Below are 25,268 nucleotides of genomic sequence, written 5' to 3'. Positions count from 1 at the left end.
ACAAAGTTCTCACAGAAAACGATCTTTTACTTATAATTCAAACTCATTATATCCAAAATTAAGTTTAGCATCCGGTCTCCCAAAGCTGATCATCCTCCTATAACCCTTATTCAGCTAAATGCACACCTATATCTCAGTCAACTCAAGCTGAAACCTCAAAGTTATCTATATTTAATCCCTCTCCCACTCTGCCATTCCCCGTAAATTAAATGAGTCACTAAGTTCTATTAGCCTCTCTCTATAATTTAACAAACCTTTCCTCCTCTAGTACTCAGGTCCCCAGTGGAGATGAGAATTCAAATTTGATCTAGAAGGACTAATAGGAATAAACATAAAAAGTGAGGGTTAAGGACTGAGGTATAAGGGCTGGAAAAGTGAACTATTTGGTTTGGAGGTCCACAAACAGAAAAAGATGAGCTTCATAATAAAGCACTGCCATATAGGCAATTAAGTATGACAAGTATAGAGAAGTACACACAGGGTATAATGGGAACAGGCCTGATAGAGAGGTAAATTCTCTTCGCGAAGGTGGAAGACAAGTCAGAAAAGATTTCATACATAGTGTTGTGGGTTGAAGATGTCCCTTCCCAAAATATATGCTGGAGGCTTTGTTTTTTGTTTTGTTTTGTTTTGTTTTTTTCAGCTTAAAATGTCGTTATTTTTGTCAAGAGTGCCTCACAGTGGGAAATCAAATCACCTCTTCAAATATCTCACTCTTAGTAACCGAGTCCTAACTGGACAAGCATTTCAAAAGACTAGCTGAAATTTTCAACTTGTGGGACTTCATCTAAAAGGCATGTGGCCTCTCTACTGGGCCATTTGTACATCTCCCTCCCTTGCTTTTCAAATGGCCTTTTAGAGTCCTGCAGGCTTTTGACAGGTGAAAAAAGTCAGAGAAATAGACTGTGAAAGCACCTCCAGGAGTAGATTAGAAATGATGCTGTAAGTGATTAGAACAAGAATGAGTCCAGTAGTTTATTGGAAATTCCAGAAGCATCCCAGGTTCACCTCCCTGCATGGATCAGAGTTCAGAGAGGCCTAGGAAAATTGAGAAGAGAAGACTCCATATTTAAGAGCTCCCCTGCATCCAGTTTCAACCATCATCATAATTTTTTTCCATGCATAAAGCTGAGAAATCCCCCTGCCAATTCCTACCACTGAAACCATCATTTTTTGTTTATTTTGTTCTTTAGATTCCACTTATAAGTGAAACCATTTGGTATTTGTCTTTCTCTGACTCATTTCACTTAGCATGATACCCTCTAAAGTACATCCATGTTGTCGCAAAGGTAAAATTTCATGCTTTTTTATGGCCGAGTAGTATTTCATGGATGTAGATACAATAGCGTTTTTATCCACTCGTATATTGATGGGCACCTGTGTTGCTACCATACCTTGGCTACTATAAATAATGCTGCAATAAACATAAGGATGCATATACGAGTATTCTTTCAAATTAGAGTTTTGGATTTCTTTTGATATATTCCTAGAAGTTGAATCACTGGGTCATAAGGCAGTTCCATTTTTAATTCTTTGAGGAACCTCCACTCTGTTTTCCTTAGTGGTTGCACCAATCTGCATTCCCACCAACAGTGCACTAGGGTTTCCTTACATTGAGATCTTAACCCCTGGTACCTGCAAATGTGATCTTATTTGGAAATAGGGTCTTTGCATATATAAACAAGTTAAGGTCAATTGAAACACACAGGGGAGGCCATATGAAGACAGAGGCAGAGATCAAGAGTGGTGTCAAAGGTTGCTGACAACCACCAGAAGCCAGAAGAGGCACAAAAAAAAAAAAAAAAAAAAAAAACCAACAACACACAAACAAGGAAGCTTCCCTACAGGTTTGAGAACATAGCTCTGATGACACCTTGATTCCTAACTTATAGCTTCCACTACTGTGAGAGAATAAATCCCTGTTGCTATAATCCACCCAGTTTGTGATAATTTGTTAGAGCAGCCTTAGGAAACTCATATATTTAGAATGAACTAAGACTTAAACAGTAAGTATTTACCCCCACTGAAGAATGGAATGGTGATTTAGACACAAAAAAACAAAGGTACAAAGACATGAATCAACATGGAATGCTTGATATGACCAAGTCATGAAGTGTGGGGGTAGGGAAAAGCTCTAGATAAAGTGGGACAGACGAGCAGAGAGCAGAAGATGGAAGGTCTATCACGTCATACATACTAAGGGAATTTGTGCCATACAAAGGCCAGTGAGAAGAATTAAGGAAATCTGAACTGAGTTTAGAAAGGTGACTAGAAGCAGATACAGATCAACTGGGTTGAAGACTGAAGACAGGAAGCCCAGTTAGAAAAATATTTCCATAACCCAGGTAAGAAATCATGTAGAAGCATTCATTTCTAAATCAAAAAGAAAAAAGTACTCAGCAACTAACCAGTTTTAATTTATTTTTCTGAATGACATCCTTGTTTTCCTTTTGGTACATCTCCATTTTCTTTTTGGTGTTGTCCAAATCCACATTATTGGTCAAGTTGAAAACTACATCAGAAAGGAAACAATGACATGAAATATAGTTTTAAGTTATATTCTGGCCCCAACACAAAACAGAGAAGAAGGCTCCAACCTAGCACTGGCCTTCAGAAAGGCAACTGTGATCCACTAGTTAATGTGGTCTGATCCCACTCTTCCCAAACCACTCACTTAATCCTTGTATTTACCAGGCCATCCACTGAGCCACCAAATCCTATAATCTTCCACAACCTCAACCACCCTGAACATCTACAATCTCTTAATTCTTTTTGTTTTTTCTATTACTGTTTAGTTCCCTTTATACTCCCTCCCCCAACAGTCACCACACTCTTGTCCATGTCCATGAGTCCTTTTTCCTTCCTGCTCAATCCCTCCACTCCTTCCCCTCCCATCCCCCCATTAGCTGTCCTCCTGCTCCCTATTTATGAGTCTGTCTATTTTGCTTGTTAGTTCAGTTTGTTCATTAGGTTCCACATATGAGTGAAATCACATGGCATTTGTCTTCCGCTGACTGGCTTAGTTCACTCAGCATAATGTTTTCCAGGTCCATCCATACTGTCACAAAGGATAAAACTTTCTTCTTTTTTTCCGGCCAAGTAGTATTCCATTGTGTAAATGCCCCAGTTGTTTTACCTACTTAATTCTTTATCTGTCAATGATAAGACTGTCAGGCTAAAACATCAAGATTTAACATTTCATTCATCTGATCTATTCTCCTTTGCATTCTATAAGCACCAGCTGCCAAATCCTGCAGATTCTACCACCAAAATCTCTTTAAAACTGCCCTATTCTCAAGGTACCATACCAATACAACAAGCCAGGATCCACCTTCTTCTCCTTGAATAATTTATAATAATCTCTGACTTAATTTCCTTTCTCCAGAATCTTTGCATCTTACCCTATACACTAACCCCATCCAAAATATACAATATGGCCAGGCTAATATTTCTGAATCACACTTATATCACCTTCCACCTTTACATCATTATAGTCCCTCTGTCATCCCCTCTTTTACTAGGAAAAATAAAAACACTTTTAAAATTCAGAACCCTTCTGGCTACAACTACTGGCTATAATCTAAATTAACAACCAGGCTATAACACTTTCATCTCCCCTTAATCAAGACCTCTCTTGAAACTAGTCAGCTCTTCATTTTCCAAATGTCCCCACACTTTCTGCTCCAATTCCTTTGATCACAACATTCTCCCTAGAATGCCTGATCCCCCTTTTCTTACTACTGAAAATATACCCAGTTTTTTCATGTCTGCCCAAATACTTTTCCATGAAGTTCTCCCTGATCTCCCCAATGAGAAATAACTTCCTTCTCTCATAAATGTTGAAAACATTATTTACATCTTACATAAAGATCTTTCTACTTGACATGATTGCACACCCAGACACAGCATATTCTTTATTTTGTACTTCATCTTACACTAAAAAATCATATTTTTTTACAATCTCTGTATCACCCAGACATAAGGAAAAAAGGAAAAGAGAAAAACATTTAATGATTATCTATTAGATTCCCAACACTATGATGTTGTGAGCATATAAAAGAACTTACTGTTTTCACAGACAAACATTCTTATTAGGGAGATGACCCCTACACACATGAAATTAAGGTAATAATACAAAACATTACATGATCAAGTAATAACAGCAAAAAGCAAAGGTATTCTTGTGTCATTCATTACATATTATTTAGCACTGTGCTAATTTTTGAAAAAATGTTTATTAAAGAAATAAACTATCCTTCCTTTTAATGGAATCTGCTACCAAGTAATCATCTAAAACAAAGTTCTGATTATGTCATTCAATCAAGAGTCACTAAGTTCACTCATTGCTTCTTCATCCATAATGCCTTGAAAAAAACCCTCCAAACTTATCTGCCACATTCCACATTTCTTTTCTCTCTCTGCTTTGTGAGTTCTACAGAGTCCTCAGAGCCTCTTAAAAAGGCGAGGGGAAGAGAGACCAAGTAATTCCAACCAGAGTGGCTTTTCCTCATTAGTTTGCTTATGTGACCTCTATAGTGTGTGTGTGTATCAATCAAACATCTATGACATACATATGACAGGCACTATATCCAGCAACTGACTTAATTATATCACTTAATCCTCCTAATAACCTTAAGAGATAGGTACACCTTAGAGATAAGGTTTAAAGATATTAACTACATTCAAGGTATACAGCTAATAAATGTCAGAATTGGGATTTTACCCTAGGTTATCTGATTCCTGAAGCCTGAACCTTATCTACAATACTAATTGTATTGTTCTTCTCAATGCCTAAAACCCATTTCTAGTCCAGTTCAGTTATTCCCCTGTCTGACATTTTTCTACCTCCAAAACCTATCATCAAATTGGTCCTAGAAGGCCCATCTTAGCACCAACCTCATCCCAGAACAATATAATCCCCAGATCTTCCTTATAATTCACCTTGCAAGTACAATCTCTCCATCCCCAAATGCAGACAATACATTATCTAACATTATCTAATAATCATTCTGGTAGCACTTAACCACTTTCTACCTTGTATAATTATTTTCAATGTACACACCTGTGTGACCTACTAGAGTGTTGCTAGAGGGCAGACTCTAGGTCTGATTCATCTTTATCTCCTCCAGTACTTAAATTGACAATTTCCAGCCCTAACTGGTGTGTCTCAGTGGGATGGGTGTCGTCCCACGAACCAAAGGGTCACTGGTTCAATTCCTAGTCAGGGCACATGCCTGGGTTGCAGGCCAGGTCCCCGGTTGGGGGTGTACAAGAGGCAACCACACATTCATGTTTCTCTCCTTCTCTTTCTCCCTCCCTTCCCCTCTCTCTAAAAATAAATAAATAAAATATTTTTTTAAAAAAACTTCTAATACACCCCATTAGGATGACCAAAATACAAAATACTGACAACACCAAATGCTGAAAAGGATGCTGAGCAACAGGAATTCTGATTCATTGCAGTAAAAATGCAAAATGGCACAGTCACTTCGCAAGCATAGTTTACACAGTTTGACAAGTTTCTTACAAAACTATACATACTCTTGACATACAATCCAGCAAACGCAATCTTTCGTGTTTATCCAATGGTGTTAAAAACTATATCCACACAAAAACCTGCACACAAATGTTTACAGCAGCTTTATTCATAATTGCCAAAACATGGAAGCAACCGAGCTGTCCTTCTGTAGGTGAATGAATAAATGATCTGTGGTACATATAGACAAGGGAATACTATTTAGCACCAGAAAGAAATGAGCTATTGAACCATGAAAAGACATGAAGAAACCATAAATAGATATTGCTATATAAAAGAAGTTGAGAAAGCTACATACTGTATGACTCCAATTACACTCTGGACGAAGCAAAACTATGAAAAAAGTAAAATGATCAGTGGTTGCCAGGGGTTCGGTGGAAGGAGGAAAGGAGGGACAATAGGCAGAAAACACAGGATTTTTAGGGGAGTGAAACAATGTTACGTCCCATACTATTGGATTAGCCAAAAAGTTCATTTGGTTTTCCATAAGATGGCCCTAGTAGTGCTTAGTTGTCTTTAACTTCATTCAAAACAATTTTGTTAGATTGTATTGTGACAGATGTCATATCAGCGTACATTTTTTAAAAAACATCAATATTGGTGAATTTTTGTGTAGCTATTTTAATAATAAAGATGGAAGAAAATACACAATATTTTTGGCATATTATGCTTTATTATTCCAACAAAGGTAAAAACAGAACTGAAATACAAAAAAAGATTTGTGCAGTGTTAGAAAAGGTGCTGTGACTGATCAAACGTATCAAAAGTGGTTTGCAAAGTTTCGTACTGGAGATTTCTCACTGGACGATGTTTCATGGTCGGGTAGATTGGATGAAGTTGACAGCGATCAAATCAAGACGTTGAGAATAATCAACATTATACTACACGGGAGACAGGCAACATATTCAAAATATCCAAATCAAAAAAGTTATTGGTGAAAACAAAAATCATGTCTTTTAATTTATGGGAAAAAAACACAAACTTTTTGGCCAACCCAATATAATGGTGAATATATGCTATTATACATTTGTCCAAAGCCATAAAATGCACAACACCAAGAGTAAACCCTAATGTGAACTATGGACCTTGGGCGATGTCGTAATAAATTTATCACTCTGGTGGGGGATGTTTACAATGAAAGTGTCTGCAGTGTGGGGTATATGGGAACTCCGTATTTTCTGCTCAATTGTGGTGTGAATCTAAAACTTCGCTAAAAAATAAAGTCTATTAAAAGAGGGAGGGAGGCTTTTCCATCTGTTAAGAGCTCAAGAAGTACTTGTTGAATTATCACAAGAGGGAAAAATAAAGAAATAAACCAATGCTAACAAGTATCATCTTTATAATTATAGATTTAATTGAAATGACCTTTATAATTACAGAATTGAATGATATAGAGGGCAAAATAAGCAAATGTAAAATTATAGAAATAATCTTAGTTTCTTGTAGTATGAACATACTGAGAAGTAAAGGTATTCAAATTTATATCCCTATGTTGAACTCTCCTAGAATGTTCAGAGCAATTTAAGAAGAAAAAGAAATGTCAGCAAGCTAAGACAGGGTACTACTGATTTAAACTTTCCACTAAATGGAACCCAGAAATGCCCTGGCTGGTGTGGCTCAGTGGGTTGGGTGTCATCCCACAAACTGGAAGGTCGCCAGTTCGATTCCTGGTCAGGGCACATGCCTGGCCAGGTCCCTCGTTGAGGTTATGCAAGAGGCAACCGATTGATGTTTCTCTTCCTCTCTTTCTCCCTTCCTCCCCCCTCTCTAGAAATAGATAAAAATAAAATATTTAAATAGAACCCAGAAATACATATAGTTAAATTATAAGTGAAATCTGTTTGTATATAATTTTTTTCTTTTATGCTTATTAAATACTTTGATGAATTCTAATAAACCAAAATAATCCATTTATTTCATTTTTTAATTTAGAAAGCAAAGGTATAGCAATAACAGATGTGGCTCATAATCATAAATAATACAAATCTCTTCCTTTAAAAATAAAAAAAAACAAAGTTAATTACTATTTTAAAAACTTTTCAGATGAAGCAAGTCTCGTTCATGACACAATGAATCAGGTTGTGATATAATAGCCTTGAAGAAAAAGAAATAAAAGATAATTTTCTATACAATCATTTTGCCCTTTATCTGGTTACTGATGTAGCCCAGATGTTGACCTGTCTTTGGTCGTGTATTAAAAGCCAACAAAAAACTTATTGTGTTTTCTGAAAGATCTAATGTTAAGTACAATTTTGAAGTCTTTTAGACATATAGAATTTATAATTAAAAGCCCTTAGGACTTTCTCACCCTTTTAAAATAAGCAATACCCTGAGCCAAAAGAATAATCTGTTTATTATGAAACCAAGAACAAACCTTTGAGATAATCCCTGGAGCCAAGGAACAAGAATTTTTATGTTTGGATTGTCAGAACCACAGAAAAGAGCCTATTGTTAATGCTATAAGAAAGATCATCTTCATGTGTATCCCTTATACTGTAATTTCTATACTATTAGTCAAATTCTAAAATTTTTAAATTCTCACACTTGTGATGTTCAAAGAATGCATAATAAATTTATATAACAGAATGACCAGTCCCCAATTTAAAAATCCTCAAACACTGATTCCTTAATCACCATAACATCTCTATTCCTCACTCTAGGTCTAAGCATCTTCAAGGGAACCCTTTCTACTTGTAAGATCAAGTTAAAACTTAAGGTCTTTCAAAATATGGCCACAACCTCCTTTTTTTTCTCTAATCTCCCACTTTTTCACCAATCAGCACCTCACATTCTAGACTCAACCTATTGTGATGTCAGGGTGACCGTAGCCAGGATCCTCAGCTCCACACGCATGTATTTTCAATTGCTTTGGTGACCCTTATCTAAAGATAATATCTTAGTAAGTGTTATGCCATCAAACAGATCAGACTGGCCGCGTGCCACGTTTGTTAACTTCATGTATATATACAGGCCCCTGCTGTTCAAGGTGTGCAGATGATACTGACTCCCCAAGTCCTTGCCAGCCGCCACAGGACAAGAGTGAAGGCGGATGATCCCTTGGACTCCGTGACTCCCCTGTTCTTGCTCGCTGCCACGAGAATTGTAAGGCAAATCCTGTTGTTCCCGTCCTCGCCGACAGGAGCGAGATTAAAGTGGTATGATTCCGCGTCCAGTGCTCCACTGTTGTTTTTCAGTCTCCATGAATCTAAAGGAAACTTAGTTGAACTCCTGTGATGATACACCTATTAACTAATTTCAAACACTAATAAGCACTCTCATGGGCTCTCAGAGTCAGAAAAACCTATATACAAAATTTGGTACTATTATTTACTAGCAATGTGATTGATCTTAGGCACAATACTTCAGCTCTCTCTGCCTTGTCTCCATATGTAAAATAGGGATAAAAAAGGTCTGTCTCCCTTAGAGTTGTAAAAATTCTTACATGAGATAATATGAGTAGGGCTCAATCCAGCACTTATTAACATTTTAAGTGTGGTGATTACCAGAGGGAAAGGGGGGTGAGGGAGGTAAAAAAGGGTAAAGGGGGAATTAATGGTGACAAAAAGAGACTTGACTTTGAATGTGAACACATAATATAATATAGAGATGATGTATTAAAAGATTGTACACTTGAAATCTACATAATTTTATTAACCAATGTAACCCCAATAAATTCAGTAAAATAATTTTTAATTAACATTTTTTATACTTTTGATTAACAAGAGAGAGCCAATACAGATATAACAAACATCTAATTAATCATCTTTGAAAGCATGAATAAAACACAAAGTAAATAGCTATTGAAACAAGATTTTTAAAGAAAGTTTATTTATACCACAACAATCAGAACAACACACAGCTAAGTAGTAGAACCACACCCTAACAAACTTAAAAAGGTTAAAGCTAGTACTTCTCCCATTTCTATACTCTCTACCTAACAAAACAAAACAATAAAAAAATACTCCAGCTTTTATTTTCCTGATGAATACCACACAACTGCTCAAGGTCAGATTATTTTAATTTACCCTTGCCTTTCCTTCCTACATCAAAATAGTCACTTGAATATTCAATCTCTAAAACACTGCCTTTATCTATTACCGCTGCTACCTACTCCAAGCTCACATTAATTCTCATCCAAATTACTGTCATGGTCTCTTAAAAATGGTTACCCACCTTTGAGTATCTCCTGTCATTACTTACCATATCACTACCGCACTGTCCCACTGGCTCACTGTTGATCACAGAATAAGTTCTTACCCTGACAGCCTAGCTGACAGCCTAGTCTGTTTTTCAAGCCTCATTTCTAGTGATTCCTCAATTCTATCTACCTGTAACAGATTACATGCTTATTCTCCACCATGCTCAACACCCTTGTATCTCTCTGACTTTGTCTTTTGCTACAAAGGTGCTTCCATCCTCTTTATACCTGGTAAATTCCTATTCATCTTTTAAGGTCAAATGTGACCTCTTCTCTGAATTTCACCAAACTATACCTGTATTTCCTAAATGCTGAATTATTTGTTATCTGTATTCCGTAACACTATAAATAAATGCTTATACCTTATATTAAATTATAGTCATTAGTTTACATAATTATCTCCCCCTTTAGTCTGAACTTATTGAAAGCAAAATCTTATGTCCACAGCAAGTGAAACAGTTCACAAAGAACAATTAATATTTGCTGAACTGAGCTGAAGTTCAGAAAATAAACTATAAGTCCATGAGACTAAGTTCCAAACTTTATCAATATCTTCAAATACAATAAAACTGCTCTTTACCCAACATAATCAGAATTAGTAATTATTTTTTAAAATCTGTTAAAGGAAAGAAACACACATACTCCTGAACACTTGAAGTTAAAACATATATAGTAAGTATACGGTCATTTTCTAACTTAATTACATAAGCCAAGACCTAGTCTTTAATTGGAGTATTGTGTATAAATCATACCTGTATCTATAGTTAACTTTGTTTTTCTAAAAGTGGACCAAGAATTTGAGAAGCAGAATCCTTATGAAGTTTTGCAATTTTTCTCAACCTTATAAACTACCTAATTAAATTATACAATTACAATAACAAGTACCACTGGCATAAGGTTTGGTTACCAATGCATGCAACTCTGGGTGTATAACTGAACTGTTGAAAAAAGTACAGAGGTATACTTGAGGACATCCTCTAATGGACAGAATTCATCAAGTATTCATTATGCTTTGGGCAACAGTCAGTGTATTTTACAGAAAAACTGGGAAATGTCAGTTATCCCAATGAGTCAACTGAGTGGAAGTTAATCAAGAAAGCTTCAACATACTACAACTGAAGATAGTCCTTCATAAAATCACTTTCAAATTAAATGCTCTGAGCCACAGTTTCCTTTCCTGGTAAAGAATTACATATTGTATAGCCCTAATATCCAGATTTGCTCTTACCTGTCAATCCTAGCTCTCACTTCTGGACATGAACTTCATTTTACCTATGGGCCCCAGATAATTCATCTCATAGCAAAACCATTCAACTAATTCATCTCATAGCAAAAATATACATGTATTTTAAAATAATGACTCAACAAGAACCTTGTGCCAGAATCAAGATCCCTTCTTCCCTACCTTCTTTATCCATCAGTTTATTTTAGTTATCCTGCTTGTCTGGTTGAACTTCTGACCATGTATTCAACCTGCTCTGTGACATCTATGATTTTCCTTTTCTCTTTATTGCCTGACCAGACTTTTTGTCCTATACTGTACTTAGTATCTGTGTATAGACAGATTTCTACATATCTGCCTACTTGCCCAGTTCTTGCAGATTTCTTTTTGGTTTATCTTCTCAGTCTATATCTTAACTTCTACTTTGCCTTGGCTTTCCCAATTCCACCATCTTTTCAGCTAAAATCCAAAGCTATTCATAGTTGCTAAGATTACATTCGAAGTGCAATGAACAATTATAATGAAAAAGCAATGGATCCAAAGCACTAAGAGATTCCAGAAAAAGCCTAAATTCTGTTCTCTACATAGCAAATATGCTATGACACCACAAACAAACTTAGATATCTTAGAAAAGTTTCAGTAACAGTTGAACAAAAAGGTTTTCTGGGTTTTTCAGTTATTTAAAAAATATTTTTAAAAAAGGAATTAGAATAATCCATTCCTCAGGAATTTAAATTTTCTAAAAATTTACTACATATAAACCTTATCAAGAATAATCATTTATATTTTCATCATATTTTAAGCAACAATGTCAGTATAGCTTGAAAAAAAGATGTCCTTCAGTTAAGTATGCCTTCACTATAACAAACATGATTAAGTCCAAGAGAAAGTAATTAGGTAAACACCAACTATCACAGCAATATTTGTTCGAGTTTTGAAATGTTCTCCTAGGTATTTAACAGATAAAAGTACACATTAGAACACCAAAACTATAAGCACTAAAAACTTACCAATTTCTTCCACTTCTTCCAGGAAATCGTTATATTCTCTTAGACTAGGAAAGTCTTCTTCTCTTTTATTGTATCTTGAAGAGAAGAAAAAATTAACATATCACATTTCACCTGCTTTCAATATTATCCAACTAGTTTGTTTATTCTTACTTAATTCATACATAAGCATGGAAAAGGACTGCTTACTATGTACAATACTGTTTTCTTGACACCTGTAACTAGACCAGGAATGTTTTTCTTGCCCTAACTGGTGTGACTCAGTGGTTTGGACATTGTCCTGCAAACTGAAAGGTCATCAGTTCGATTCCTAGTCAGAGCACATGCCTGTCTTGCAGGCCAGGTCCCCAGCTGGGGGCACACAAAAGGCAACTGACTGATGTTTCTCTCTCTCTTTCTCCCTCCCTTCCCCTCTCTGTAAAAACAAATAAATAAAATCGTTTTCTTTTTTTTTTTTTAAAGAATGTTATTCTTAAATTTGTGGTACAATACAAAATTGTTCTAAGACTTACGGAAAGAAAAAGAAACTAAGACCCTGACAGAAGGAAAAATGGGCTTTAACCAGATCTATCACTGAAAATCAAGATATTGTTTACTTCTTACAGATTCGTTAACTTGCAAAAAGCTAAAAATTAATTTAAAACTAAATTCCTGTTTTTCATGACAGTTATAGTCTAAGGAATGCTACATCAGGAAAATCTGTAAATACTGTAATATACCTATGAAGAATTAGAAAACCGCAGCCATTAGTGATAAAAGATACAAATCTAAGAAAGACTATCTCCTAGAAGTAATCCAAATAATAAAAGAGCAGCTTGGGGCATTGATAAAGTAGCACTGGGTAGATACCTAGAAAGATGCTGCTAAAACACTGGTGAAATGTAACCACCTAAATAAATAAATAATTAAATAATTAAATACATATTCTTTAAACTTCAAAAACAATAAGGTAGCTTGTCACAAGAAGACAAAATAAAACCCAAATCTATTAACAAAGAGCAATCTAAATTATAAATTTAAAAGAATATGTATGTACACACACATACTTAAGAGATATATATCAAAATAAATAAGAGCTAAGACATGATTTTCTCTAATAGCCTTCAAATCTCAAATTAAACGTTACCTCCTCAGGCCTTACCTGACATCACTGACCCACATCAGCATTGTCGTTAACTTCACAGCATTTTTCTTAATTTATAATCCCATACTTGTTTTGTTTGCCTGTTTTAAATTGTCTACCTCTGTGCTATCCTGTGCTACCATGCTGCAAAGCCTTTGAGGACAAGGTTTGTAGCTGCTTCCCTCATTTCATACCTAGTGCCTAATACGTATAATGCAGTGCTTCCACATGGGAGGTACACAATAGATATTTGTTAATTAAAATAATGCAAAAATAGCACATAAATGAGTTGTAAAGCCACCGATCAAGAGGATCTACTCTTTTCTAACAAAGTTTAGATAATTAATATATCTGAGTTCTTGAAGAACTTAATGTTTGTTGAACAAATACATAGATGAGTTTATACTCATTTATTCACTTGCCAAACTGTCCACGTTACAATCCTCAAATAATGATAGCAATTATTGAAATAATTACTTAAGTCCTCTTTGTGGAATGAATTATTCAAGCAATAATACTCACATCTTTAGCACTTTTTTCCGAATCTCAACCTCCTTGTCAACAGAAGGATCTTCGAAGAGTTGTACCCTAAAGTTGCTCTTTCTTAGAGGAGTGCCACACTCGGGACAGTTTCCAGCTCCTCTCACAAACAGTAAATCCACACAACTTTCACACCTGTATGGAGAAAAATACATATAACTTTTAAGCTAGTATTCAAGAGTGCAACAAGTTTGTACTTAATTTGCCTTTTTACGTTTTGGCGTTTTTTTGTTTAGACAGGCTTTGTGGGGTGGAAAAATTAGTCATTTCTACTTAAAATTTTTGGAAAATGTTCATTTTCATTCAGAGGCTACTTTTCACATATAGGTATTCCAAGCAAGCAATTTGGTTTTCCAAATTAAATGAGTTTACAAATTAAATAGAGCTGGGGACTAGGAGGATTCAGCGCCAGCAGGATAGGGAGAAGTGAAAGAGTCATGTTAAAAGACTGGCCCATGGTCACCTCCGTTCTCAGTCCATCACCCTTAAACCTGGGCAAGAAAATCTTCAGCCAGGGGTCTATACTTCAGAGACCACTGCTTAAGTCAATCACCAAGACACAGACATTTTTTTCCTCTCAACCTTGTAAGAAAGTTTTTTGAAAGTTCAATAAGCAATTAAGCAAATGGAAATTACAAGAGAGAAGTGCTAGCTGAAGGAGGCCCCCCAAGCCAGAGGATGAAAATCAGAGTGCCCCCATATGTGCAGAGAAAGGAGAAAATTACCACAGCTTCTGCCCAAAAAGTCCTAGAAAGAGTGGTTACTTATAAAAAACTTTAACCAGTCAAAATTGGCTACCTCAAATCTCTCTCCTTGAGTATTTTGATATGGGGGAGAGCTTAGAAGTCCTGAGTTGGAAAAGCAAGGAGCTGCAGAGGAGGTTAACCTCTCTGTACCAGATTCCTGGGGATTTGATAGGATCAGTTCCCATACTGTTTTAGATAGATTCGGGTACCACGCAATCATCCCTGCCCTGCCCCAACAGATTCATGCTATTAATCAGACCAGCAAGTAGAAAGGCTGACTGGAAAAGAGAGCAGCTCCTTTAGCCTTTGGTTCTTGCGAATGCAGGCAACAGAGAACTCAGGATGCAGCACGGAAACTAAGACTGTGCCAAAAATGTACCTCAATTTATAACTTTTTATTTTTAATCCTCACCTGAACACATGCTTATTGATTTTAGAAAGAGGGGAAGGGAAGGAGAGAGGGAGGGAAATATCAATGTGAGAGAGAAACATCTGTGCCTCTGGTATATACCCCAACCAGGGACCAAATCAGCAGCCCAGGCATGAGCCCTGACGAGTAATCAAACCCATGACCTTTCAGTTTATGGGATGACACTTCAACCAGCTGAGCCATACAAGCCAGGGCTGATTCATAACTTCTAAATATTTACCTATTTTGGTATGTAGTCATCCAATTGTAATCTTGGCCAACTCCATACAGGTTAGGGCCACACGTAACTCCTCTCTTAACATTACCTGAAATTCTTTCTTTCTTCATGTGTTGATTTTCTCTAACCTCCACTAGGATGTAAACTTCATGCGGGCAAGGATTTTGTCTATCTTGTCCTCTGTCCCCAGCACCTGACAGTATTAATAAGTACTCAATAAACTATATATAAAAAAATACATAAGATTGAGAGAAAAAGAAAATTGCTAATGATAAGGAAAAAGCTGTTATTTTCCCAAGTATGTAGTTGACTCATGGAATAAGCTGAATGAGAAGAATGAAGCAGGAAAATAAGAATTTTTAATCCTTATTAATAAAATTAATGTTAGCAATTTTATCATTAATTAGTTATTAATAAAATACTAACATTCACCTTTGCATCATTTATCTCAAAAGTACCATCAAAATATAGAGGAAAAGAGTCCCTAAGAGACAGAACGGAGATCACAGTTGTCATTATCAACTGATCAGTTGTCATTATCAAGATCAACAAAGTACTAGAAAATTCACTAAGGGATTGGGAAGATTGAGTGATGTGTTTCCCCTAATCATTGTAGTTAAAGGAAATTAAATCCAACTACGTAAGTTAAAAATAAGCATACTTTATAACTACACTGATTAAAGATATTTATAGGCAAGAAGCATTCTGAAATACTCAAAACTACTGAGCTACAAATAATATTTCAAGAACCTGGAGAGTCATCTCCATCAATAATTCAGTCAACAAGGTAATATAGAAACACTTCAATATTTCTAAAGGTCATACTATATATAAAACATAACACATTATTTTTTCCCATCAGTTCTACATCTATGCTTTTTTAAAATTTGCCTTAAATCATAAGGATTTCAACAACATTAAAGTGGTGATGGCCAGAGGGAAGGGGAGGCAAGGGCAGGGGGATGTGAGCAAAGAGAGGGGGACAATGAGAACATTAAAACAGTATTTTTAATAACTTATTTCCACCCTGTCCACTGTGGCACAGCTAGATGGGCACTGTGCCACAAAGTGAAAGTTCGCCAGTTCAATTCCAGTTCTGGGCACATTCCTAGGTTAGGGATTCAGTCCCTGAACGCGTAGGAGAGGCAACTGATCAATGTTTCTCTCTGGTGTGGATGTTTCTATCCCTCGCTATAAAAAATAATTATTTAATTATTTTCCTACATAACTTTTTCCCTTTCAATTTTCATCTGCTGAAAGAACAGCAGATAAAATTCCTTTTCTTAAGCTCAAATACAGAAGTACATAGAGAAAAAACTAAAAGCTCTAGTCCATTCTGTTCTATACCTCGCCTTCCACAAATAGCATTACTACTGTTCAGTTTAGTGTTTATGTCGTCATATCTTTTTCTACATATTTATAATATATATTTATATATTACAGATACAAAAATTAGTCATATACAAAAACGTAAGAAAAGCTGGTAATTGCTAATTCATATCATCTGGCAACAGAGCAATCAAAACACCAATATGTGGGCAATCTTTGGCCTCCATAAGTGCTCTGAATTTTTTCAAATAAAATATTACATTCTGCAGAGCAAGAAAAATTTGATGAAAAAGCTGAAATCATAAGTCATTACTCATTCCCAAAAACATTTTTTTTGTTTCCTTCGTTTTTAAAAACCAGGATGGTGCCTACCCTCTTTTCTCTCTGAAAAAAATTATTTTTAAGTTTTATTTCCTTGTATCAAGAATATTTAACTACTTATATTCCTTTGTCAAAGATTATTAATCAACCCATTTGCTTTTAATTCTTCAAGAGTGATTATACTGCATGCAGAATTTCAATAATTATTAAAATAGATTAACACAATTAGCAATAATAATTTAAAACTCTGCATTTAAGACTTTCTTCGAAGTAACCTAGTTTTATCAGCACTTTCTATTCTTCATTACCTCCTTGGTTTCTGGAAACAACTCAAAACAGAAGTCTATGGTCTTGAAAGATAAGAACTAAAAATTTTATTTCTTAAACCCATGTGTACTGAATTCCTTAGGTAGGAGCTGAATATTACTAAGGAAATTTTTTTCGTAAAATATGCTGCCTCACTTTTCTGTACCAGTGGTTACTGAGTATAAAGCCTATCTCTGAACATTAAAAAGGTAGCCCTGCCTGGTGTGGCTCAGTGGATTGAGCACTGGGCTGCAAACTAGAGCGTCACTGGTTGATTCCAGGTGAGGGAACATGCCTGGGTTATGGGCCAGGTCCCCAGTTGTGAGCATACGAGAGGCAACTGATCAGTGTGTCTCTTGCACACTGATGTTTCTCTCCCTGTCTTTCTCCCTCCTTTCCCCTCTTTCTAGAAATAAATAAAATATGTATTTTTTTAAAGGTAGGAATCTGGACTTCCAGTCAAGATGGAAGTGTAGATAGACACGCTGTACCTCCTCGTGCAACCACAAAAAAGAATTACAACTATATCTCAAAACAACATCCAGAAGTTCAGAAAATTGAACTGTATGGAAGTTGGACAATCATGGATTTAAAGAAGCCACAATCATCCAGAAAAGTAGGAGGGGTGGAGACATGGAGATGGTGCTCAGAGGCGGCGGCAGCAAAATGGGCAGAGGGGGTCTCATATTCGTGTGTGGTGGATAAAAATCGGGAGGGATACTTGAGGAATGAGCTATCCCAGACCCAAGCCAGACCACATAGCCCAGGGTTCAAGCACCAGAAAGATAAATCGCCATGACTGCTAACTATAAAAACCAGTGGGAATTAGGGCAGTGAAAGAAACTGCTGATTTTCAGGAAACTTAGCTTAAAGAAACTGCACAGTCTTAAAACATACACAAACCCATCCATTCTGGGATTCAACACCAAGCAACAGCTGGAAGGGCACCACGAGCATACAGAGTGTGGGTGAACTGACTGAAAATGGAGGGAGTGCAGGGCAAACCCCTAGAAGATAAGTAGCAGTCCAGTCACCTCTGTAAACCCTTCCCCCACAAACGCATGCAAAGCAGTGAAGGGAGTAGCCCCACTCTGAAAATTACCTAAGGCTCTGCCCCATACAATTTATAGGTGCCCTTTACAGGGAGTCAAAGTAGCTCTACCTAATACACAGAAACAAGGAGAGGCTGACAAATTGAGGAGACAAAGAAATATGGCACAAAACAAAGAACAGAACAAAACCCCAGAAAAAGAACTAAGCAAAACAGAGATAGCCAACCTATCAGATGCGGAGTTCAAAGCACTGCTTATCAGGATGTTCAAAGAACTCCTTGAGAAAGTCAAAAAAATAAAAGGAAGAAAGGGAAGTTACACCAAATGAAATAAAGAATAATCCACAGGAAACCAACAGAGAAAGCAAGGAAGCCAGCATTCAAACTAACAACTTTATCATTACAAAGAAATAACCATTCAATCAAAACAAAAAGAGAAAACAAGAACTAAAAAAAAAAAAAAAAAAACGAGGAGAGGCTTAGGAACCTTTGGGATATCTCCAAACATGCTAACATCTGAATCATTAGGATGCCAGAAGGAGAAGAGAATGAGCAAAAAATGGAAAATTGATTTGAAAAAGTAATTTGGCAAAGGAAACAGACATACAAAATGAGGAAGCAGAGAGTCCCCAACAAGTTGAACCCAAAGAGAACCACACCAAGACACATCATAATTAAAATGCCAAAGGTTAAAGATAAGGAGAGAATCTTAAAAGCAGCAGGAGGAAAGTAGAAAGTTACCTACACAGAAGTTCCAATAAGATTATCAACAGATTTCTCATAAGAAACTTTGCAGGCTGATGAGAAGTATTCAACGTGATGAAAAGCAAGTACCTACAACCTAGATTACTCTACCCAGCGAAACTCTCATTTATTATAGAATGGAAGGACAGATAACATGCTTCCCAGACAAGGTAAAGCTAAAGGAGTTCATCATCACCAAGACCTTATTGTATGAAATGTTAAAGGGACCTATTTAAGAAAAAGAAGAAGGCCAAAACCATCAGCATTAAAAAAGCAACAAGTTCACAACTATCAACAACTTAATCTAAAATTTAAAAAAAAAAAAAAATTTAAGCAAACAACCAGAATAGGAACAGAATCATAAATATGGAGATCATTTGGAGGGTTATTAGCTGGGAGTGGGAAGGGGAGAATGGAGAAAAGGTACAGGGATTAAGAAGCATAACAGGTAGGAACAAAACAGAGAAGGGCATGTTGAGAATAATATAGGGAATGGAGAAGTCAAAGAACTTATATGTAAAACCCACGGACATGAACTAAGTGGAGTATTGCTTGAGGGAAGGGGTACCTGGCAGTGGGGGCAAAGGGGGAAAAATTGGGACAACTGTAATAGCATAATCAATAAAATATACTTAAAAAAATAAACTGTTATAAATGGTAGTTAGGTTTTAAACTAGATTATAATGGCCTAGTGATTAATAGTTTTGACAAAAAAAAAAAAAAAAAAAAAGCCAAATAGTGTGTGCAGGTGATAGTGTTCAATGTCAAGATCACATTTGATAGAAGCTTGATGACCCTTCAAAAATACTGTTAAGAAAACAAGATGAAGCTCAGTTAGAAAAAGGAGAAAAAGCCCCCTCTATCTAACTTTATGAAGAACTTCAGAAATAATACTATAGACCGAGAGTACTGACAAACAATTATATAAATGCTAAAGGAACACACAACATAGCCACCAGGCCATTCAGGGCTTTGGATAATTTTAAAAGTACAAAAAAATTGCCAGTATACCAAGCCAAGAATGCATCTGATAGGGACCACCATTACTATTAACTCTACCTTGGGAAAGGAAAGGGGAAATTCAATTAATACTACAATTTCCAGAAGTGCAGGTCCTGAACTAAACAAGACATCATCTTTACCTTCACAATGATTCAAAGGAACTAAACATTCATTTACCTAAGAAGCCCAAAGAATAACAATTATCTGAAAAGACTATCTATAAGCTTTTCCTTTTTTAAATTGTGTATATATGGAAGCCAGATCATCTTCATACACTAGTCTGTCCAGAAGGTATCCAACCACGTAATATGAAAAAGAGACATTTACTGAAGAAGATACAAGATACAAGAAACATTATACACAGGGCAATGATACCTCAGTCCCCTTCAAAGTAGGCACCTTGAGACCTCACACAGTTCTCCCAATCACTATAAGCTGCCCTCATCATATTTTCCTAACTCTTATCAATGGTCAGAAATCTCTTCCCTTTCAAAGGTGATTTTAGTTTTGGGAAAAGCCAGAAGTTTCATGGTGCCAAATCTGGGCTGTAAGGGGGCTGAGTCACCTGAGTGATTTGAGATTTCCTTAAAAAATTCTGAATGCAACATGATGCATGAGTGGGCGCACTGTCGTGATAAAAATCTGCCAATCACCACTTGCCCACAGTCATGGCCTTTATCTGAATAATCCAAATAGTTTCCATGGAGGAATGTTCAAGCTTAATGCAAAATTTGATGCAGATTCATTGCTCTACTCGCTCAGTCATTCTGAATGTGACAGCCACACAGTACACATGCTCACTCAACAGCGTCTACTATCCCCACTGACAGGTACAGTGAAGTCCTTGGCTGCCACGTTACATCGATGTGGCACAAACTGTTCTCGTTATATTAACAATGGCCGGACTTTTTCCAGACAGACCTCAGATATTGCAAACTCTAGGGCAGCCACTACAAAAAGAATAACGTAAGGGGAAAAAAGGCAGATATCCAAGATGACAGAGGAGTAATTGGAAGCTACACTAACCTCCTCCCAGGACCAATCTGGAATTACAACTAAATTGTAGAGAAGTCATCCTGAAAAACAAACTGAACCCTAGCTGGAGAGAAGCCGTATAACCAGTGACAGACAGAAGAAACCACTTCACCACAACAAGACAGGTAGGGAGTGCGGAGGAGGTGCAAGAGGGCAGGCTAGGCTCCCACAGGCTGAAGTTCGAGAGGGGTATTTCAGTGGCAGTAGAGGTTCCCCCTGAAAAGTTTGGGGTTTAAACCCCAAGCTGGACTCCCCAGCCTACAGAATCCAAGAAGGAAAGCAATCCAGATAACATTCAGCTGTGAAAAGCAGCAGGGTATGTCTGCCAGGAAGAGATGGCTGGAGACACAGAAAGCCTCTTAAAGGGACAACATACAAAAGTTCATTTGCAGCCACTTACACTGGGCTCTGGCAGAGGGAGGACAGAGTGGATTAGAGATGCTTGAGGAGAGTCTGGAGCTGCTGGCTCTGGGGAGAGAACCGAAGAAACAGTCGCCAGGATCCCTGGGCAGAGTCACTCCCCACAGTGCAGAAGCCATCTTTCTGGGGCAGAGCATTCCCCTCCCAGAAGAATCAGCCAGAGGGGAAGCAATAGTCCCGCCCTCGATTTACTCTGCCCCACCCTGTCGTGAATAAACTGGGCTGCTGATTACAGCTTAATTAGCTTAACAAGTGATCAGTTTAACAACTAATTATGATAACAACTAAGGAGGAAAATACAAAGCAGCTGCCAAAATGAGAAGACAACAAAACAGATCCCAAAGGAAAGAACAAGAAAATTCTCCAGAACAAGAACTAGATGAAATGGATGGAAGCAATTTATCAGCTAGAGAGTTTAAAGTAATCATTATAAGGATTCTCAACAGCATGAAAAAAGACACAGAAACCATTAAAAAGGACCAGTCAGTAATAAAGAATGCAATATCTTAAATGAGTAATACAATGGAATGAATAAATAAATAATAAATAACATACAGTAGGTTAGATGAGGCAGAGGATCAAATCAGTGATTTGGAAAACAAGGTAGAAAAAACACCCAGGCAGAGCAACAAAAACAAAAAAGTATTTTTTAAAAATGAGAAGAGCTTAAGAAACATTTGGAACAACATGAAGCATAACAACATCCACATCATGCGAATAAAAGAAAGAGAGTGAGCAAGGGATCGAGAACCTATCCGAAGGCATAATGACTGAAAACTTCCCCAGTCTGGTGAAGGAAAAAGACACACAAGTCCAGGAAGGCCAGAGTCCCAAACAGGTCGAACCCAAAGAGGCCTGCACCAAGACACATCATAATTAAATTGACAAGCCTTTAAAAAAAGGATGAATCCTAAAAGCCACAAGAGAAAAGCAGGTAGTTACCTGCTTGGGAGCACCAATTAGACCCCATTAATAAAGCAAGCCTACTGATTTGGTTAATTATTCAAATATATGTGACCAACAGAATTTTTCTTTAAAAAAATTTTAAGGCCTAGACTAAGGATGGAAATATCCTCAGTAGTTACAATTCAGCATAAAGAAGAAAACCTCAGAAAGATTATAGCCGACTCCTGGGTTTATATTATCAAAACTTTGAAGAAATATTTATATCTTTCAAAAAACACCACAGTAAGCAAAATCACTGTTAATCTTCAAGAGTTAAAACAAAATAAACTATTTCATAAGAATTACCCATTGCTATTTTAAAATTAATTCCAAAGATAATCAGTGTGTGAACAATGGCTGGCCCTGCTATCTTCAAATATGATGCATTGTTTTTATGTCCAAGTACAAAAGAGTTTTATGAAATATGTTCTGAACACTTTTTTAGGTGAAACAAAACTTACCACTTAAAACAGCAGTTAACAGTATGGTATCATATGCAATATTCTTATCACTGAATACTCCACTAACAAATCTATCAAATCTAATTTTACAGACAAAACTTATAAATTTTGTAAGTTGTAATGTTACATTATTATCTGTTTTTCATTGCTCACATACCAAGGGCTGCCAATAAGAGCAGCTTCTCAGCAGCACACTTTAGTAACCTTAATAAACAGAGCGCCACACGTTCTATAATAGAAATTCTGCTTGAAAGAAAAAAAACTAGAGATTATGAAAAAGTACAACTTAAAAAACAAACACCACAGCCTCTAGTAAAGTACAAAGGCAAGCAGAGATTTCTAAATACAAAGCTCAATTCTAAGAGTTCAACTGTTTCTTATTTCTTACTATCATTTGCTCTGTCAAAAATATTTAGAGGCTTTCACGTCTTGATACATTCATAACAAGCCATAGCAGGCACAGTTTTGCTTACACAGGGTAGCCAGGACAGAAAGGCTGCACAGGGAAATGGAAGCAGGTTTTCTTAGGAATTATACTACTACAGCTTGAAAATCAAAGCTATATCCATGTGAAGTGGAATCCCTACCTCATACCATATGTTAAAATTAACTCAAAATTATTCAATGACCTAAATATAACACCTAAACCCACAAAACTCTTGAGGATTTTGGCACCTATGTTCATCAGAGATATTGGCCTATAGTTTTCTTTCTTTGTTGTGTCTTTACCTCATTCTGGAATTAGAATGATAGTGGCCTCGTAAAAAGAGTTTGGGAGTCTTCCCTGTTCTCAAATTTTTTGGAATAGTTAGAGAAGGATAGGAGTTAGTTCTCCCTTAAATGTTTGGTAAAATTCACCTGTGAAGCCTTTCAGTTCAGGGCTTCTGTGTGCTGGGAGATTTTTTATTACTGCTTCAATTTCACTAGCTGTTATCGGTCTGTTCTCAGGCTTTCTGATTCTTCTTGTTCAGTTTTGCAAGACTGTATGTTTCTAGAAATTTGTCCAGTTTTGCCAGGTTGCCCAATTTCTTGGCATATAGTAGTTCATAGTAATTTCTTACAATCTTTTGTATTTCTGTGGTATCCGCTGTAACTTCTCCTCTTTCATTTCTGATTTTATTTATTTGGGTCCTCTCTTTTTTTCTTGATGAGCCTGGTTAAATGTCTGTCCCGTAAAACTCTTAAAAGAAAACCTAGAGGTAAATCTTCATGACTTTGGATTTGGCAATGGGATGTTAGATATAATGCAAATATAGCATGAGCAATAAAAGAAATAGATATGTTATACTTCATTAAAATTTTAAAAATTTAGTGCATCAAAAGACATTATCAGAAAAGCAAAAAGCTAATCTACAGAATGGAAAAAATATTTACAAATCATATATCTGGTAAGTGTCTAGTATCCAGAATATACAAAGAATGTTTACAACTCAATAGCAAAAAGACAAACAACCAAAAAATAAATAAATAAATAAAAAGCGGGGGTTGAGGGGAGACATAAATAGAAATTTCTCCAAGAAAGATACACGAATGGCCAACAAGTACATAAAAAGATGTTCATCATCATTAGTAATTAGGGAAGTTAAAACAACAATGCAATGTCATTTCATACCCACTAGGATGGCTCTATTTTTAAAATAGACAATAACAAGTATTACCAAGGATGTAAAAAAATTAAACCCTCATACATTGATGATGGGATTAAAAATGTTTCATCTGCTGTGGAAAGTTTGATGGTTCCTCAAAAAGTTAAACACAGAATTATATGAGCTAGTGATTCCACTCCTAGTTATATACTTAAAAGATCTGAAAAACAGGTACTCAAACAAATATATGTACAAACATGTTCTTAACACCATTATCTACAATCATCAAAGGCAGAAAGAACCCAGATGTCCACCAACATATGAATGGAAAAACAAATTGTGCTATATATGTACAAAAGAAGTATTCAACCATAAAAAGGAATGGAGTATTGATACATGTTCCAATGTGGAGTAACCTTGAAAACATTATGCTAAGTGAAAGGAGCCAAACAAAAAAAGTCACATATTGTATGAACCATACAAGCAATAAAAAAAATCCCTTCATAAAAGGTAAAGAATAACAGTCATAAATAAAAGTCTTAAAATACGTGACATTAAGACAAATACTTTTATTTGGATCACTTGTATTCCATCAAAATAAAGAACAGACAAAAATTATCTCCAAGCTCTTGGTATATCTACCTCTAAAAACATAATCTTATATGGAATAAAGTGTCAAAATGGGGTTATATAAGAGAGAAAGAACACATATCTTACTAAGAGAATTAATGTCCTAAAGCAATACGAGTATATTCTACTTCCTCAACTACACAAATTAATTTTTAATATATATTTTATTGTTGTTCAATTACTTAAAACACTATAAACTCCTAAACTATCTCAAATATATACTGCACCTTTCTCTTTTCCTGTCAATGATCACACTCACTCTCTTCTCATCTCCTCCACATTACCCTTTATACCCACTGATGGTAAATATGCTCCACAGTATTACCAATTTACATTCATATTATCCAGACATTTCAACTATGCTATTCTAGTTGTGAATCCCAGTTAGGACACCCCTAAAAATATCTGCTTCTCTCTCC

General features: G+C 36.1%; 1 protein-coding gene across 1 annotated transcript in view; it reads right to left on the bottom strand.

The window, feature by feature from the left end:
- Positions 1-25,268, bottom strand: part of MNAT1 (MNAT1 component of CDK activating kinase) — a 197,627-nt gene that overhangs the window by 130,720 nt on the left and 41,639 nt on the right. The window contains exons 2-4 of the mRNA XM_090270955.1: positions 13,609-13,761; positions 11,967-12,040; positions 2,409-2,512 (exon numbers count right to left, since the gene is read on the bottom strand). Coding sequence (XP_090127081.1) covers positions 2,409-2,512; positions 11,967-12,040; positions 13,609-13,761 — 331 coding nt within the window. The remainder of the gene's footprint in view (positions 1-2,408; positions 2,513-11,966; positions 12,041-13,608; positions 13,762-25,268) is intronic.

Source organism: Furipterus horrens, unplaced genomic scaffold (genome assembly GCF_987537825.1).
Source record: "Furipterus horrens unplaced genomic scaffold, mFurHor1.1.pri manual_scaffold_3, whole genome shotgun sequence".
NCBI classification, from domain to species: Eukaryota; Metazoa; Chordata; class Mammalia; order Chiroptera; family Furipteridae; genus Furipterus; species Furipterus horrens.
Note: the sequence above shows the minus strand (reverse complement) of the source record. Positions and strands in the feature narration are given on the sequence as shown.